Source organism: Mauremys mutica, chromosome 3, assembly GCF_020497125.1.
Source record: "Mauremys mutica isolate MM-2020 ecotype Southern chromosome 3, ASM2049712v1, whole genome shotgun sequence".
Taxonomy (NCBI): domain Eukaryota; kingdom Metazoa; phylum Chordata; order Testudines; family Geoemydidae; genus Mauremys; species Mauremys mutica.
This window is the reverse complement of record NC_059074.1, coordinates 112,201,253-112,218,206: the sequence shown is the minus strand read 5'-3', so window position 1 is coordinate 112,218,206 and position 16,954 is coordinate 112,201,253. Positions and strand designations below refer to the sequence as shown.

General features: G+C 42.9%; 1 protein-coding gene across 2 annotated transcripts in view; it reads right to left on the bottom strand.

Annotated features, from left to right (window-relative positions):
* Nucleotides 1–16,954, bottom strand: part of LOC123366340 (SAM and SH3 domain-containing protein 1-like) — a 77,806-nt gene that overhangs the window by 12,317 nt on the left and 48,535 nt on the right. For both annotated transcript variants that reach the window (XM_045009692.1, XM_045009691.1), the window contains 6 exons: nucleotides 13,846–13,989; nucleotides 10,304–10,439; nucleotides 9,936–10,105; nucleotides 8,133–8,342; nucleotides 5,464–5,614; nucleotides 3,025–3,138 (listed from right to left, as the gene is read on the bottom strand). In XM_045009692.1, coding sequence (XP_044865627.1) covers nucleotides 3,025–3,138; nucleotides 5,464–5,614; nucleotides 8,133–8,342; nucleotides 9,936–10,105; nucleotides 10,304–10,439; nucleotides 13,846–13,989 — 925 coding nt within the window. The remainder of the gene's footprint in view (nucleotides 1–3,024; nucleotides 3,139–5,463; nucleotides 5,615–8,132; nucleotides 8,343–9,935; nucleotides 10,106–10,303; nucleotides 10,440–13,845; nucleotides 13,990–16,954) is intronic.

Below are 16,954 nucleotides of genomic sequence, written 5' to 3'. Positions count from 1 at the left end.
AATGATACAGGTAGTCTTTAGATTTTGCCCTTGCTCCTACTGTATGGTAGAGTCTAGAAGCTTTATTTAATGTTTCCATTTTAGGGGACTAATCTGAGGCTGTAAACTCAGGTTACAGGACTACTTTACACAGGCCAATTCCCCTTCTAGATTGTGGTTCAGTATTTCCTGTTTGGGACAGCAGTGCCCAGGCTCCCTGTGCTACTTCCTGGAATTAGAACATAAATGAGACTTTGACTCTATATCTTCTTCCTCAAAAAGAAGTGCTCAGAAAGCTGTATGTACCAGGAAGAATGTCACAGGGCAGACATGCAATGGTATCGGGGGAAAAATTTTTTTTTTTGAGGGGTGGGGAGGCTACAGCAGCAGATTTTCAACCCTTCTCCAATCTTTATTTTGAGGAAAATCACCCTGCAGAGACGAATACTCAAAACCACACAGAACAGGGTGAGTTAAGGATGGCTTGTCTACCCTAACTCCATATTTCATTAATTTAACTTTGGCTTTGTTTTCTGTGGTTACATTTCCTTGGGTTTTTACATTTTTACTGACACAACAAAGATGTGATGGTTGGCACTACAAACAGTCATGGCTTCTCTCGTCAATGACAGTGTCAACTGGTATAAATACAGAATTAAACAAAGTGACATGGCTACCTGCCTTGTCATTTCTTCTTGTATTTACTTAAAGAGGAAGGATGATCCAGTGGTTAGGGTTCTAGCCTGGGATTTAGGAGATCTGGGTTTAAGTTCCTGCTCCACCACATTCTTCCTGTGTGACCACTGGCAAGACACTTAATATCTCTGTGGCTCAGATCCCCATTTTACAGATGGGGGAAAACAGTATTTCTCCACTTCTTAGAGGTGCTATAAAGATAAATACATTAAAAAGTGTGAGGTGCTCAGATGCTTCTGTCATGGGGGTCTGCCATACAAGTACCTAAAAGAGAGAGACAATTCTGCACCTACTGATATAGTATGTAGCAAACAAGGGTTTGTGTTCAAGTTGTAATAGATTTTCTGAAAACTTGGAATTGATGCCAGGAGGATTAATATCCACCCATAACAGGCTTCTGTACTTGTCATTAGAAAAAATAACTAACTATCCCCCATCTGAGAACCTGCTTCCTTCTCAGAATGCATTTCTCCTCGCTGTGAGAAAAGCAGATGATGATTGTTTGGTGGTTCATTATGTGCTTGTACTAGGCTGCTGGTTATCCTCACTTTAACAGAAAAGAGCCAACTGAAGAATGTATTTTGGAAACAAGAAGCATATAAACAATGATCGTCTGTGGACTTTGCAAAGAACGCGGGACACTCTTCAGACCAACCAACTTTGACAGAATCCTTTCATCACAAGGAGAATGAATCCAGTACAAATGTTACACCCAGAACAGTTTCTCAAAGCAAGCACTGAATGCACTAGTATGTAGAAATGGTATAAAAGTGCAGCAAGCCAAAGTTGAACAGCAATACAAAGCATTAGTGATCTCAGTTCTGGAAAGTTTAGATAGAAATATTAGTTTAAACATAAAAGCAAGCATTCTGAAAGCAGGTATGCAATGACAATTGCTTTGCAAAGATTTTATTAAACTAAAGAAAACGTACAGGCAGCAATTTAACCCTAATGCTAAAGCCTTCATTAGGAGACCTCTTATGAATATAAGGGACAGAAAATCAAATATAGGCTATGTAATTTTAAAATTTTTTTTAGAAACATATGCAAAGTAATATTCATTTTTCTTTCTTTAGAACAATATACAGATTTCAGTCATCAAAAGTAACTACCTTTGCAAGGGAATTAAATCAGAGAGGTCAAGCTGCTTTGGTCAAGTGACAACAACACTGTAGTGAAGGAGGCTCAAATTCAGGAGACAATTCTGATCTCTTATTCTCTGAGGCCTGTGGAGTTTAGTGCATTATGGAGTTCATGCACTTGAGTTCCTAGCATATGGTAGTTTGTGTTCCCTACAGGAGTATCTTCAACTGGCACATTAACAGAGGAGGCACTGACTCAGGGGAAGCTCTTCTACCCCCACCCCCACCCCCTCAACAGCTGGAAGAAGGAGCTGCAGCCACAGCTACCTAAAAGGGGTAACAGGGTCTTTTTCAACCGCATTCTTGTTTTCCTATTTGCACTGGCCATTGGTGACAAAGCCTAGCAGATGGAGGCAGTACCAGAACTCTGATGTCTGGAGTGACATCACCAAACTCAATTTAACGGATAACAATTTTACATCTTTTTATACAACAAACAACCCTCGTTCATACAACTGTTTGTCTTCTTCTAAACATGGGACTGTAGCCTCTACTGAGATCTGCCTTGCCATTCACACACCATCTCCCAGCGTCACAAAAGCCAGGATAACTGGGAGTCTACATAGTAGGTGGTTCTTGCTCTCCCATCTTGCCAACATTTGGATTCAATTGACTTGCTGAGGTTCATGCAAATGCTTTAACATCTCAACAACAGGCCCCTTTGACAGCAGGAGGATGCAACATGCATCTCGAGCAAACACACAAAACCACTGCCCAAAATAGAGAACATTCATTTCCAAAGGTTGTTTTTTTGTTAAGGCTGTGAATAAGTCCTCCAAAGCCCCAATGAGAAGTGAAGGGAGTTCCCCATTGCCAATACTCCCTTAGCAAGAACTATGAATATGAGAACCAGTCTCAAGACTACAACAGGAGATGGAGCAGGAGGAAGATGGGGGGTGGAGTGGGGGGAGAGGCGGAGGAAGATGGGGGTGTAGGGGGAGAGGCGGCCTGGTTTTCTCATAACACAATCTCCAGATCATCTGCTTTTCTTTTGTAATCCTATGTTCTCTGTTAGTGCTAGAAAACAGCAACACCAACAATAACAAAAATCAATGGCGCAGGAAAAGAGAGCGCACGAGGATGAGGGAGTGAGAAAGCCAAGTATAAAGCAGCTCTGCTTTTAGCTGGAGCATAGAAGCAGAAAGGATGCAAACGTCATCTGCGCACACAGGCTGGGCATGTCAGTGATTCTTTTTGCTCTCATTACCATTCTCCAGGTTTTCAGTGCTTTCATAGCAGCCAGAATCCCGGGGGGAGCATCTGCTCAGTCCTTGGCCTTCTATGAGAAGCTTCTCCTGAGACCCCGACTGGTCGCTGTTACCTGGAGGAGGTGAGAGCGCACAATGAAAAAAAGGCCATTACACACAGAATCTGGTGCAGGTTCTTGGGCTAACCACTTCCTCTCCTCCCCGAACACTAACTAGCACCCACTGCGTCAGCCCAGATATCTGAGCATTAGGAGGGGATAAGGCTCTGTGGAAAGTAATCACAATGGGGAATAATGCTGTTGGAAGACAAGATACAGTACAATACCCTCATTTTAAAGTGTGTAACCCCTTTGGGGTTTAGAGAGCATGGCCCCTTTCAATCTTTTTCCTGTGGGGGAGAGCGAGAAAAACTGAGGGAAACTCCAGGGGGCGCTCTGGAGCTCCGAGGGGGGAGGCAGCAGCCCGCAGGCCCTCGCAAAGGAAGCAGCAGAGAACCTGCCTGGAGCCTGGGAAGGACAAAGCGACCGATCAGAGACAGCCCAAGATAGGAGCCTGGAGCAGCACTGTGCCAGGGGGGAATCGCCCGAGAAGGACAGGCCGGAGTTGGACCCAGTATCACGCCTGCCCAGCGCTGCGTGGGGCTGTGAGTACTGGGGCTTGTGACTCTGCATTGGGAGCAAGGAGGGAGGCTGTAGCTAGTTAAGTGGGGAGGTGGTCGCTCTGTGGGGTTTTGCAGAGAGCGGCAGAAGAGGGCACCGGAGAAATTTGCTGGGGAAGTTCACTGGCGCCGAAGACGACCAGGAGCATCCAAGACTCACCACTGGACTGGAACTTTGCTCAGGACTCCTGAACTCTGTGTGCAGACACATTGCTCAGTGTCTGCCCTGTCAGACTGTGCTACCAATGGGCCTCTGGGGCCTTGGCTTGGATGCAGCCCTGTTCTACTGCTCCCCCTACATTTCCCCTTGTTGTTTTTCTCCTCTCATCCCTCTGTCAATAAATATTTCCCTTTGTTATATCCATTGTACTTTGTGTGTGTGTGTGTGTGTGTGTGTGTGTGTGTGTGTGTGTGTGTGTTCACTCTGGGGGGTTTGGAACAGGTGCCCCTGGGGTGGAAGGGATTTCTCCTGCTGCATTCCTGCGCACGCCTTCTCTTGGCCAGAGCTACCTGCAGAGTAGACTCTGTCTTGGCCACGAGGGCGCTAAAGTTACAAGTGTGAGAACAATGACGTGAATAAAAGAAAGTGCAGCAGGGACTTGTTTAATGGGATAGTGTCAAAAGCCTTTGATCAAATAACTGACCTATTCTGCAGGGGGAAGACAGGGGAAAGATCAGATGGAATTACTAGTAATTCTTCCCCATGAGTGGGAAACTAGTGGTGAGAATTCCTTCCTCCCAGGCTCTGTGACTATCCCCAGCACTCCCAGCAGGGGGAATCAGGCTGTGTGCTGGATTCCAGGACTTGGTCCTTAGAGTTTGGTCAAACTGCTTTGTACAGAAACTAAATTCAGGACTGGAGAAATCAAACCACCAATTGCCTGATGCACAGCTGCCGTTTATGTTGTGTTATGTTATGTTCTTCAACAAAAGCCAGAAACTGCTAGTCTGATGCCTATTCTCAGAGCATGAAAAAAATGTAATTATGGAGCAGAGACAGAAGCTGCTGCTCACACAGGCTCCAGCTGTCTCTTTCCCACTCCACTTCTTGTCCACCCCCATCACACGCAAGAGGAATTCATTCTCTCCAACCCCTCTCCAAATAATGCCTTACATTTTTAAGCCAAAGTGGAAGGTCACTATAAAAAACTATTACTGCAAAAAAAGTGAACACACTAAATCAATCTTGTAAACAATGAGGTAAAAATATTAAGCGACAAAAATGCCCCAAACCAGAAAGGAAAAAAGCCCAAAGTTTATCACTGGAATTTATTCCTGGGCAATGACAGAAAAGTTAAGGATGGCTCTGAGAAGAATGTATAGTGTAGACTAATTGCAAATGGTACAAGGAGAGGTCAGAGGAGAAGGGAGAAATGGCAATGTTTGTGAAAGCATAAACCTACAGCACAAATCTCTTAGCAACAATATTGGACCCACTGGCTGTGTTAGCAACACTTGATTTCCAGATGAATGAGCCCCATATTGTTCTATGACTAGAATCCTGACTATTCAAGCTTAGCTGATGTATTTTCTCTCTTAAAAGTTACACACACAATCACAGGACAGAAGATTTTACAGGAAAATAAATAACTGTGGTGGAGTGCAATGCAAATGTAAAACCATCTGCAATTCCCTAGAAGCCTAGTTATTTAACATAGGCACCACAGAAATGCCTAGATTACATTAGACAATATCAACAGACTCCCTCAACTAGTTTCCTCTCCCAGAAGTGGTCAAAAGAGCCCTCAGCAGGGCACTGGTAAAAAGCGCAAACACTTACTATCATATTCCTGTAAAAGCTCCACAGCTGTGAGGAGAACAGCTCTGTGCTCAGGGTCTCGGATATTCAGCTCATCCAGATCTTCCTCCTCCAGCAGTTTGAAAGTGTCCAGATCTTCATAACCATTGAATAGAAAAGTGGGCATGTGCTCCTGTGTGGGGGAAACAGGAAACTAGTGAGCTGTACAACAAGACAAAAGATCTACCACCGGAAAACAAAGGAAAGTTCAGCCAATCCGTGCCTATCTAGGCCGTTTATTCTTCAGCTTTATCTTCTTAAACAGATTATTATTTATTACTAGGAATCAACTGTAATACAAAGAAAAGAGCCCCCCCCCATCCACCCTATTTACTGTAAATGCAGGGCCTTTGTTACTCAGGGCATAGGAGAGGCATAACAATATACATCCACAGACTATACCAGTTCCTCTTTCTTTCAGTGGGATGGGTCCTTTAGAAGGCTTAGTTCAGGGCTAGGCAACCTATGGCACACGTGCCAAAGGCGGCACACAAGCTGATTTTCAGTGGCACTCACACTGCCTGGGTCCTGGCCACCAGTCCAGGGGGCTCTGCATTTTAATTTAATTTTAAATGAAGCTTCTTAAACATTTTAAAAACATATTTACTTTACATACAATAGTTTAGTTCTATATTATAGACTTATAGAAAGAGACCTTCTAAAAACGTTAAAATTATTACTGGCACGCGAAACCTTAAATTAGAGTGAATAAATGAAGACTCGGCACACCACTTCTGAAAAGTTGCTCACCTGTGGCTTAGTTTGTACTAAAAGGCTCTGTTTTGATATACCAGTTTTCTTGAACTGCTGTAAATTCAGTGTCAATTACAATACTGTCAATATGCCATGGCATGCACCTATTATGGCAGATTCTTTCTGCAACAATATTCTCAATGGGTAATATTTTCAAAAGTGCTTAAGTCCCATTTTCAAAAGTGAATTAGGCACTTGGGTATCTTTCCAAGAGACACAGGCTGTTAAGGATATGTCTACACTGGGATTAAAAACCTGTGACTGGTCCATGCCAGCTGACGCAGGCTCGCGGGGCTCGGGTTGTTTGATTGTGGTGCAGACATTCAGGGTTGGGCAGGAGCCTGGGCTCTAAGACCCTGCAAAGTGGGAGGGTCCAAGAGCTTGGCCTGAATATCTGCACCACAATTAAACAGACCCTTAGCCTGAGCCCCATGAGCCCGAGTCAGGTGACATGGACCAGCCACAGGTTTTTAACTGCAGTGGAGAAGAACTCGAAGTGCCTCAGTCATGCTTAGGTGATTTTGATCCCCCTGTTTCTTTTTCTTGAACCTCTAAGAGACCATTCTCTGAGACCAGAATTTTTAAATTGGGCTTAAATTATTGAGCTAAGAGAAAATATAATGGACACACTTGTTGCGTAAGGAAAGAAGAGATTACACCGCACTTTTGCATTTTGCACAGCAATACATCACTGTCATGGTGCTTTCAATGGCTTTCAGTGGGCAGTTCCATAGCTTCATACATTCACTGAAGAAGCTTCATACATTCATTGAAGAACAACGGTTGCATAGGCATACGCCTTGGAAGGGATTTACACACGGGCTATTTTTTTAGCTGCTTTAAATTCAGGCTTTTAAAAGAATTAAAAGTTCTTTTTTTTTTTTTTTAAAGAGTGCTTTTGTAACCCCCACACCACCTGGATGTGGTGCTGTGTCGCATCTAGTGGCACCGAGACCACTTAGAGAGAGTTAAATGAGTCTGCTCTACAGTCTTAGCTAAGGGCCAGATGGCTTTTAGCTCATGCAGTAGAGGCTCATGCAGCTCCAGAAGCCTCAGGTTTGATCCCGCCTGCCGATGACCAGGGTCTGTCGACGTTACACTTTAAACAAAGCATTCCAACAACAGGAGAAATCACTGAAGCTACAAGCATCTGTGTTTGAATTTTATTCCCTCTACTCTGCAGATCCCTTAACTATGAATTAACAGAAAAACCTATTTTGGCAATGTAAGAAGAAAAATAAAACAGAGGGAATTTTTCACTACTGCTAAAAAAGAATCAGTAGTTTAGCAAATGCAAACAAACATATAATAAAGAAATTATAGGACTGCAGAGTATATAAATACTGTCCTAACCATTGGCACAACCTTACTAAACCTTCAGTGCCACACCTGCTGTTGGATTTAGAATCCAATCTCCTAAAACAGCATGCTATGTAGATGCACAACATATATCACATCTTTTCAGTAACAGAGTAATAGGAAGAATAAACTATAGACATAGCAGTTTATCTCCAACGTGTCTGACCTTGAGCTTCCTGGAACAGGGCCTTATCAACTCCCTTATTAAAAGAAACAGTAACCTAATGTCCTTTGATATATGCTAGGTTTTTTGTTGTTGTACTGGATCTCACTGCCAATTCTTGGAATGAATTAGGATCCTGGCATGTATGTAACGGAACCCTTCAGCAGTCCATTACACTGGACATTACTTGTACTGCATCAGCTACAGCCCCTCCGTAAATTAAGAGCCAATTCTGCTTCCATTACATAAATGGTGAAAGTTCCAGTGGGTGCAGGATTAGGACCTTACTGTGTAGCCCTTAAAAACTTAATCAACTCAACAGCACACACCCCCTTCCCATAGCAAGATTGTATCAAGAGAGAGAATGGGAACTAACCTTTAAATTAATACGATCAAGGAGATCCTCGACAGACTTGGGCTGAGGTGGTCTTCCTTTCCGTCGTCTCCTTGTGGGCCGCTTTGGCTTCTCTTCCTCCTCATTTAACACGTCCACATAGATAAATTTGAAAGTGCCCACTTTGTTGTTCAACAGGCCCATCCAAGTGCCCATGGGAGGTTTGCTGATTATATCAATGATATCACCTTTCTGAAGGCCCAACAAGAAAGAATGGGACATTTAGGCACATAATTCCTATCAATATTCAGGCAAACTCACTATCCTCACTCTGTTTTTCCACTTACACAGAATTTGAAGACGTCAGGGGGATTTGCAAACATGAATCTATGACATACACTTGTGAGGTGTGTATTATTACACCCATTTTACAGAGGAGGAAAGAAGCAAACAGAGACTAAGGCTATGTCTACATTAAAAAAGCTGCAGTGGCACAGCTGCAGTTGCGCTGCTGTAGTGCTTCAGTGCAGACACTTACTATAGCAATGGAAAGGGTTCTTCCATCCCCGTAGTTAATCCACTTCCCCGAGATGCAGTAGCTGAGTCAACAGAAGAATTTTTCCATCAACCTATTGTTGTCTACACCCGGGGTTAGGTCAGTATAGCTACATCTCTCAGGTGTGTGGATTTTCATACCCCAAGATGTAGCTATGCTGATGTAAATTTTCAGCGTAGACCAGCCCTAAGTGACTTGTCCAAGATCATACAGCAAGTTAGTCACAGATCCTGGAATAGTTCCCAGGAGTTCACACTTACACCAGCAGTTCTCAGTTATCTATGGATCATTGCTGGTGCTCTCCACTGTCTTGCTTTTTAGTGTGGTCAGGCAGCTGAGAGCATCTTCCTTGTGAATGTACTGCTGTCTTTGTGTTTCAGGAACCAGAGTCAAGCCAGTGATATGAAGTTTAAACCACAACTCTATTAGTTACATGACAAGATGGCTCCTACAGACTCTGAGCACACAGATCCTGAGTGTGATGCATCATGTGAGTGACCGCTTACAATGGGAGGCACTCTGGTGATTATTCATGACTAATTCTAAAGAGACAGTACCACAAGATAGTACTCCTACTCTGTGTCTATCTGCAGTTGCTGTTTCAGTTCTGTAGGACTGTTCGTAGCTAGTGCAAATTAGAATAGACTCTGTTCTAGTTCGGTGCAGGTGGACTAGCTCTCGCACTGTAGGTGGCCACCTAGACATAGGGAACCCAGAGCTGGAAATGTGCAAAAGTGAACTTTATACTATCTTTGCAGCCCTTTCCCCACAAGGCTTGTCCTTGATAGTCTGAGCCATATCTGTGGCTGCTATTTACTTTATCGGGAATTAACAACCCTGGCCTTATTCTGCTGAGTTCTTCTGCTTGCCTGTTGCTAGAAAAAAATCTCTCTGAAAATTGATTTTTCAAATCCGTGTAGAGTGGGAGTAAATTTACAGCATATATTTTCAGTTCCACAGTAGTTAACTCCTCTACTCCCTTCACACATACCCCTCCACTCTCTTCTTTGCCCGCCTCTCTGGTATTTTAAAGCATGTTTGCTTGGATTTTGGAAAATACTAAGAACTATATTTTATCACCTATATTTTTATCACCCAAAAAACCTCTTAAGAGCACATTGCAATACCAGAAAGAGACAGGTACAGTAATGCGAATACAGGGAGCACAACCTCAGCTAAATAAGGGACTAAATACTGTTAGCCTTCCTCAGGCTAAGCTCTTACTGACTTTTCAGTGGGAGTTTTGCCTGAGTAGCATATGTCATTTGATCCAAGAAGAAAACTGGTACCTTAAGTTTCAGGGAGTCAGTATCATAAGGGCTGGGTGTAAAATCAGTGTGAACCCTGGCTCGTCCACAAAAAGGTCCCCTATAGGGAGGCTCTTCATCATCACCATCTTCAGACTTGACACTCTCCCGGTTGCTGGCTGAGGAATCTGTCGTGCTCACTGTCTGACCACCTGTGCATGGGAACCAGAGTAACAGCTTACAAAAAATATGCTTGTGAGAAGGGCTCATCAACACCAATTCATGTCTGCCACTGTCAGAGATGAGAGGCAAACACGAAAATGCTAGTAAGAACTTCATTTTATTTACTGTGGAAATCTCTGTGCCCTGCAACAACAACAACAAAATGATGCAATTATAATTCAACTTACTCATTGAGCTCTGACCACTTAAGGAGCTCCTCAGGCTTTCTACTGAACCACCAGCTTTCAGTTTGGGCTTATCCAGAGAATCAGTCTCTGGCTGTGGTGACTGCGGAGAACCTGGCATTACATCAGGGCTGGAGTCCTGAAAGAGATATGAACCGATTTCAGATTGGCAGATTCCCATGGAAGATGGCAGGGACTGCTTGCATGTATCTTAAGGGGAAAATTTAGTACATATTCTACTACATGTTACCAGCAAGGACAGAAGACATTATGATTTATTTATTGTTTGCATTATGGTAAGGTCTAGGGGATGCAACGGAAGTCGGGGCTCCACTGTGCTGGGCTCTGTATAAACACATAATAGGAGACAGTCCCTACCCCAGGCAACTTACAATCTGAACAGACAAGACAAAAAAAAAAAGGTGAAAGAAAGGGGGCATTATCCCCATTTTATAGATGGGGAAACAGAAATTAAATAACTTGTCCAAGGTCACAGAAAGTCTGTGGCAGAGCTGGGAATGGAAACTCCTGAATCCCGGTCCTGTGCCTTAAATCACAAAACCATCCTTCCTCCCCAAGTTCATTTGTTGGCGTGCGCGCGCTCTCTCTCTGACGTATTACAATTTGTATAGTATTTTTAAAATCCCAAACTAAACATTTTACTTTATGCATTGTTAGGTGTTTAAAAAACCAGCAGAGAAAGTTTATCCTTCACACAAAACTCCCAGTTTAGAGATGAAAAATTAAGACACTAAATATTTGTAGTGAGAACATTTGACAAGCACTTAAAAGCCTATAGCAACTTTCCCAACCAGGCATTTGCATATTATAAGCAAAAATAAGTAGCACGGTGTAAATCAAACAGAAATGACAAGTTGGGTGAGGTAATATCGGGTCCTGAAGAAGAGCTCTATGGAGCTTGATAGCTTGTCTCTTTCACCAATAGAAGTTGGTCCAGTAAAAGATATTACCTCACCCACCTTGTCTTCCTAATATTCTGGGACCAACACAGATACAACAACACTGCAAACAGACACAGAAATGGAAATTTTAAACTTCTTGCAACAAATTACTGCCATTTTTTGTTTGTGTACATGAAGGAGAAAACAATTAACTAGAAAATGCAACCCAGGCACAAAGAAATTATAAACAAAAGCAAGGATGCTTAAACACATATTTCTGTGTTCATTCCTTCATGCATTATAGACAATCCAAAAGCATCTTATCCATTTTGAAATTGTGACAGCCTATCGGAAGAATGGCTAAAGCAATCATTTCCATTTCTGGTAGCTATTTGCAGGCAGAGCAGCATTTGCGTGTTTTTGTACACATGCTGGCAGCACAGAGGCACTTAGTTTGAGAAATGATGCCACAAAGATAGATGGTACAACATTTAAAAACAAAACAAAACCCAACCCTGCTGATATACAGAATAGTTGGCATTTTCACAGACGTGTGGTCACAAAACCATCTGAATGAAACCTATTATTTACATGCTGCAGAATCATCAGGAAATATCTCCCCAGCATATGACTCTACAGGTCAAGCGAATCTCCAGAGAAAGCAAAAGAGCAGAAGCAGATTGCTAGCCCAATGTGCACACAGTTTTTCAGATTTATCTCATTCCTAAGTAGAATATCCAAAGGGTTGTTTGGCCCAAACATCTTATCTTTAAAGTTCCATTATACAGGAGGAAATGTGACGTTTGTTGCAGCTTATTATTTCTTAACTGAATTGCCCACTTGAAATGAACAATTAAAAAAAAAAAGTATCAGCATAGATCCTATTTATGAATCAACGTGGCTGCGTACATATATGGGCTTGAGCAAGGCAGCCATGTCTGTGCGTGAAATGATGGACGATATCCATTACAAGGATGATCAATGAAAGAACTTTGGGTCTGCAGCTCCACCTGCCACCCTAAACCTTACCATTGCTTTCTTCTGGGGTGTGTGCGGCCTAACACTCATCCCTTCTCTTTAACAGCATCAGGTACCCCATTCTCAGGGAGTTCAAAAGGCACTAGGTGCCAGGCAGAGCTACTTCCTCCTAAAGTAAACCCAGGCTACAGTTCATTGGGATGACACACACAGCAACATGCTCTTCTCCAGCCTATAAAGCACAAGGGAGAAAGAGGGCAAAAAAACCCACCCCAAATCTCCCTTTCTTGATGTTGCTTTCTAATAAGTTTTCAAGAAAAAATATTACAAAATTGCATTGGTTAGCTGTTAAATTCTTCTCCAAAGTCTGCAAGAATTAAATAAGTGTGACAGCTGGTCACCCTATTCTGGTGCTGCAGGTCCAAATCTACCAGGGCAGTTAAAATTATGACTTGATAGATATCACTTGCATTAGCCTGGGATCAGTCTGCTTCAGGGAAGAGAAATATGGATCACTTCATTTGGGGGTAAAAATCCACAATTATTATTAATTTGAACTGTAATTGCACCTAAAAGTCCCAGCCCCACTGTACGAGGCACTGCACAAACATATACCAAAGAGAAGGTTCCTGCCCTGAATAGCTGACATTTAGAACCGGACCCTCAGCATCAGAGCTGAGTACTGTTCAGTGAATGACAAGAGAAAAATAACAGCTGGAAGTATGTAGCCAAACTGTCCCAAGAGGTCTCACCAGAGGACTCTTAATAAATGGATACTATGATGGTATATTTGTTCCTGTCCACCAGACAGCATGCTCCAGCTTTCTAACACTGCAAAGATATGCTAATTTGCTGCCGATTATTAAATGGCCACTAGAGGGTAATATTTATTAGAGAAAATTTTGCTTTCCCAGCTGTTTTTTAAGCAATTACTTACATATTTCAGGTAGAAAGACTGATTTATTTTGTTTAGTTCATTAGACGCTTTAATAATCCACCAAACCAAAGAACATGAAGTCTGCCAAAAAGGATTTTCTCGGAGAGAGATTTACTTTGGCCAGAGTAAATTCAAAGCACAGCTTTACAACTGCATGCACTTATGGTTGCTTTTAAGAATGAACTGCACAAATCTGTGATGAAGCAATGATGATAGAATGATAGAAATAGATACAAGGTGTATCTATTTTCATAAGCTGCTGTAGAGGGAGTGGTATGATGGAGGTTAGCTCTGAATAGGAGAGGGGAGTTGTATATGTTGAGTTTTATAGGGAGTTCAGTTTAGGGTGTCAGCTGCATTTTAATTTTAGTTTTTTGAACTTGTATAAGGAGCCAGTGCTCTTTTTATCACTGTAGAAATCCAAAGAAATAATAAAATGACAGAGGTGGAAATACGACACAGGGTATGTAAAATTGTCAGTCATCTCCTTCTGTTGAACAGTCACCTAGAAGGAGATCTGAGACTGCATTGTCATGATTAGGTTTCTATAAAAGACATTTCAAAGTGAGGGGTTTTAGAAGAACACAGGAATTGCTGCATCACACAGTCACACAGAAAAATTTCTTCCTGACCTCGCTGGGCCTTTGGGAGATACCTTGAAGCATGAGGATCAATATCCCCTATAGTTTTTATCCTAGAAAGTATAGTCCATTCTGAGCATTACATACCTGCTCTGACAGAGAGCTGCTATATTTTTTAGACATCCTTTTCTTCATGGTTTCTTTTACAGACTTCACCTTTTTGCCAAGAGATATACGGGAGGCAGAGGGTGACTTGATCACTTCTTTATAAATGAAGTCTCCTTCTTTGCCCTGCAAAATAAAATAGGGGGTTACATCTATAAAATAAAATACAAGAGCAAATTCTTGCCACGCTACCTCCGTTATATCTCACTACAGCGCTCAGTACAAAAGGTATCCGGGGTGTTTGGTTCACTGCTCTCAGCTTCAACATGGAAACATTCTCTTTTCTGGCTTTGAGAATAAACCCAGTGCATAAACTACTGTAGCATTCTCATCTACTCTTCCTGCTCCTCAGACCTGATTATAAGAACCTGTTTGCTGCCCTAGAGGTTGGGAATTCAGTAGAGGGCATTCCTCCCACTTTGAGTTACTATTGAATATTCAAGCTGTTAGGCAACACTATCTTCTGATACGACATGAAATCTGTTGCTTGGTCAGTAGAGATCCCCTACCCCTTTTACACAAGAGTAGGCATTGCTAACCCTGTGATCCCATCCAAATACTTACTAGGATAACTGCATTCTTCCTGAATTCTGAATTCCCATTCTATTTTCAATTGGATAAGCTGCATTCTCTCCTCTAAACTGTTATGTAAGTTTGTTATAGTTTAAAACAGTTGCTGCATCCACCACACAGGTTAAGTGGCTGCACTGACTGCACAATCTGTTTGTAAAGCATAGTATTTCTTCATATGGCTTCCAAAATACATAACTATAATTCAACTCTGTTAGAGAGGCACTAGTAGCACCCATGTAGCCAAGGCTGCATTGAGATTTGCACTGCAAGCAGGACAAAAACCCATTTCACACTTTAATGGCTGAATTTAGTCTCCAATATGGTACAATAACCCTTCAGAAGGATAACTGAATTTTCCACAAGAATTATATATATATATATATATATTTTTTTTTTAGAAAAAAGGTTATCATTACAAAAACCAAAGACAACACACATGCAAACCCCCAAACAAAGCTAGTCTAGTTAAAAAAACCCTCTCCCTCCCTCTTCTAAAAATCATTGTGAAATCTGACAGTCACCAACTCTACCTTCCTTTCCCTTTGCAAAGACAACCTCATTGCTAACTTTATTGCTTCTTTTCATCAAGTTAAAGATAGCCTTTTGTCTTGTGAGTTCTGAAAAGACATTAAACTAATGCAATTAGAGACTTGATCTGCATGCATTAGTCTCGTATACCGTATCTTTCTCACTACTGGTGAAAAGGGAAAGCATAACATCTAGATTTCAAAGTTTCCCAGATCAAAAGGTAACCTGAACAAAACATTGCAAACTAGTTTAAAGATACTAGCTAAACCATATATATATTGTGTGCTTATAAACTAAGTGTAAGGAAGAAAATCACCATGTACCGATTTCTCTAGTCCCAAGGAAACTAATCCCTCCTCATTATCAGACATGCTGGCAATAAGTTGTTTTATTATTTAGATTTGATCTATGCTACTTGATATAAAAGACTTGGCAGACACCAAGGCTAAAATAGTAAAAGTTGGTTCTTGGGGGGGATAAATGGTACAGTGAGCTGATCAGTATTTATAATATACAGTATATACTCGTTCATAAGCTGAATTTTTTTTTTTAGTAAAAAAGGGAAGCACCAGAGAAGGGGGTCGGCTTATGAACGGGTATAGAGAGGGAGAGGTTGGACACAGCCCCTCCCCCCAACAGAGGGAGCAAGGAGAGGCAGCACAGCCAGCAGAGACAGAAGGGAAGAGGCAGGGCCAGAGTCTCTTGCCTTCTGGCCACGCTGCTCTCCCCAAGCCTCCGAAGCAGCTGCAGCCTGTAAATGGCAGTGGGTGAGAGGCTGGGTGGGAGTTCTTGGGGGGCTGTGGGAAAGTTGGAGTGGTTGTGAGGTTGGGGGTGGAGATGTTGGGGACTGCTGTAGATGGAGCTCAGGGGTTGGGGCCGCAGTGAGTAGGATGTTTGTGCGGGCTGTCATGAAACGTGGGGCCGGTAGAGCGTTGTTGGGGTATATGTGGAGTAGGGGACATTTGGGAGTCAGTGGGGTAGGGAGGAGGGGCATTCTGGGGTCTATGTGAGGTGGGGAGCTCAATTTTCATAGTCACAGGGCCCCCAAATTCTTTAATCTGGGTCCAGTGCTTCATCTATAAAATGCATACAAAAATGTTTTAGGCCTTCACTCATTGGTGTCTGTGAAAGGCTTTGAGATAGCTGGATGGAAATCGCTACAGAATGCCGGTTACCGAAGTTGACAGGCCTCCCCCCAGCCTCTTGATGCTATTTTTGGTATAAAAAAAATAAACTGACAAATGTATTACTTTGATCCAAAAGTTGCTGTTGTGAAGTCTGCAACCAAAAGGAAATACCATATATACTCCATCAAAAACTGGTTTGTTTATAAGCTGACCCCCCCAAATATGGATAAGTAAAAATGAAAAAATGTTATGACTTGTTCATAAGCCAGCCCTATAATTCAGGGGTCAGCAAACTTTGGCTCCTGGGCCATCAGGATAAGCTGCTGCGGGCCAAAATGGTTTGTTTACCTCGAACATCTGCAGGCACGGAGGTAAACCTAAGTACACCAAGTGTCCCGGCACACCAGCTGCTTACCCTGACGGGCTGGGACAGCAACTGGTGGGGAAATTTTTTGGGAGGAGCAGCTGGGAGTCAGGGGAGTAACCTCTGTGACAACCCCCCACATGACCCCACCCCTATCCCGGGACCGCCACACTCTCCCCATCCCATCCCTTCCCACCTTATCTAGCGAGGTCCAGGGGAGGATGTCTCTGGCCTGGCTGGAGTTGCTCCGGCAGGCTGGGCAGTGCGGCCGCAGCTTGCTCCGGTGGGCCAGACCAGGCAGCGCAGCCGCAGCATGTTCCAGTGGGCTGGGCTAGGCGGCCACAGCCTGCTCTTGGGGGTGGGGACAAGCGGCACAGCTGCAGCCTGGTCATTTACAGACGCCCCTCCAGCTCAGTGCTCTGCTCCCATTTCAGGCTAGGGTGGTTCCTCCCAACTCCAGCCACCCTGCAATCAGGGGCGGCTCTAGAAATTACAGCGC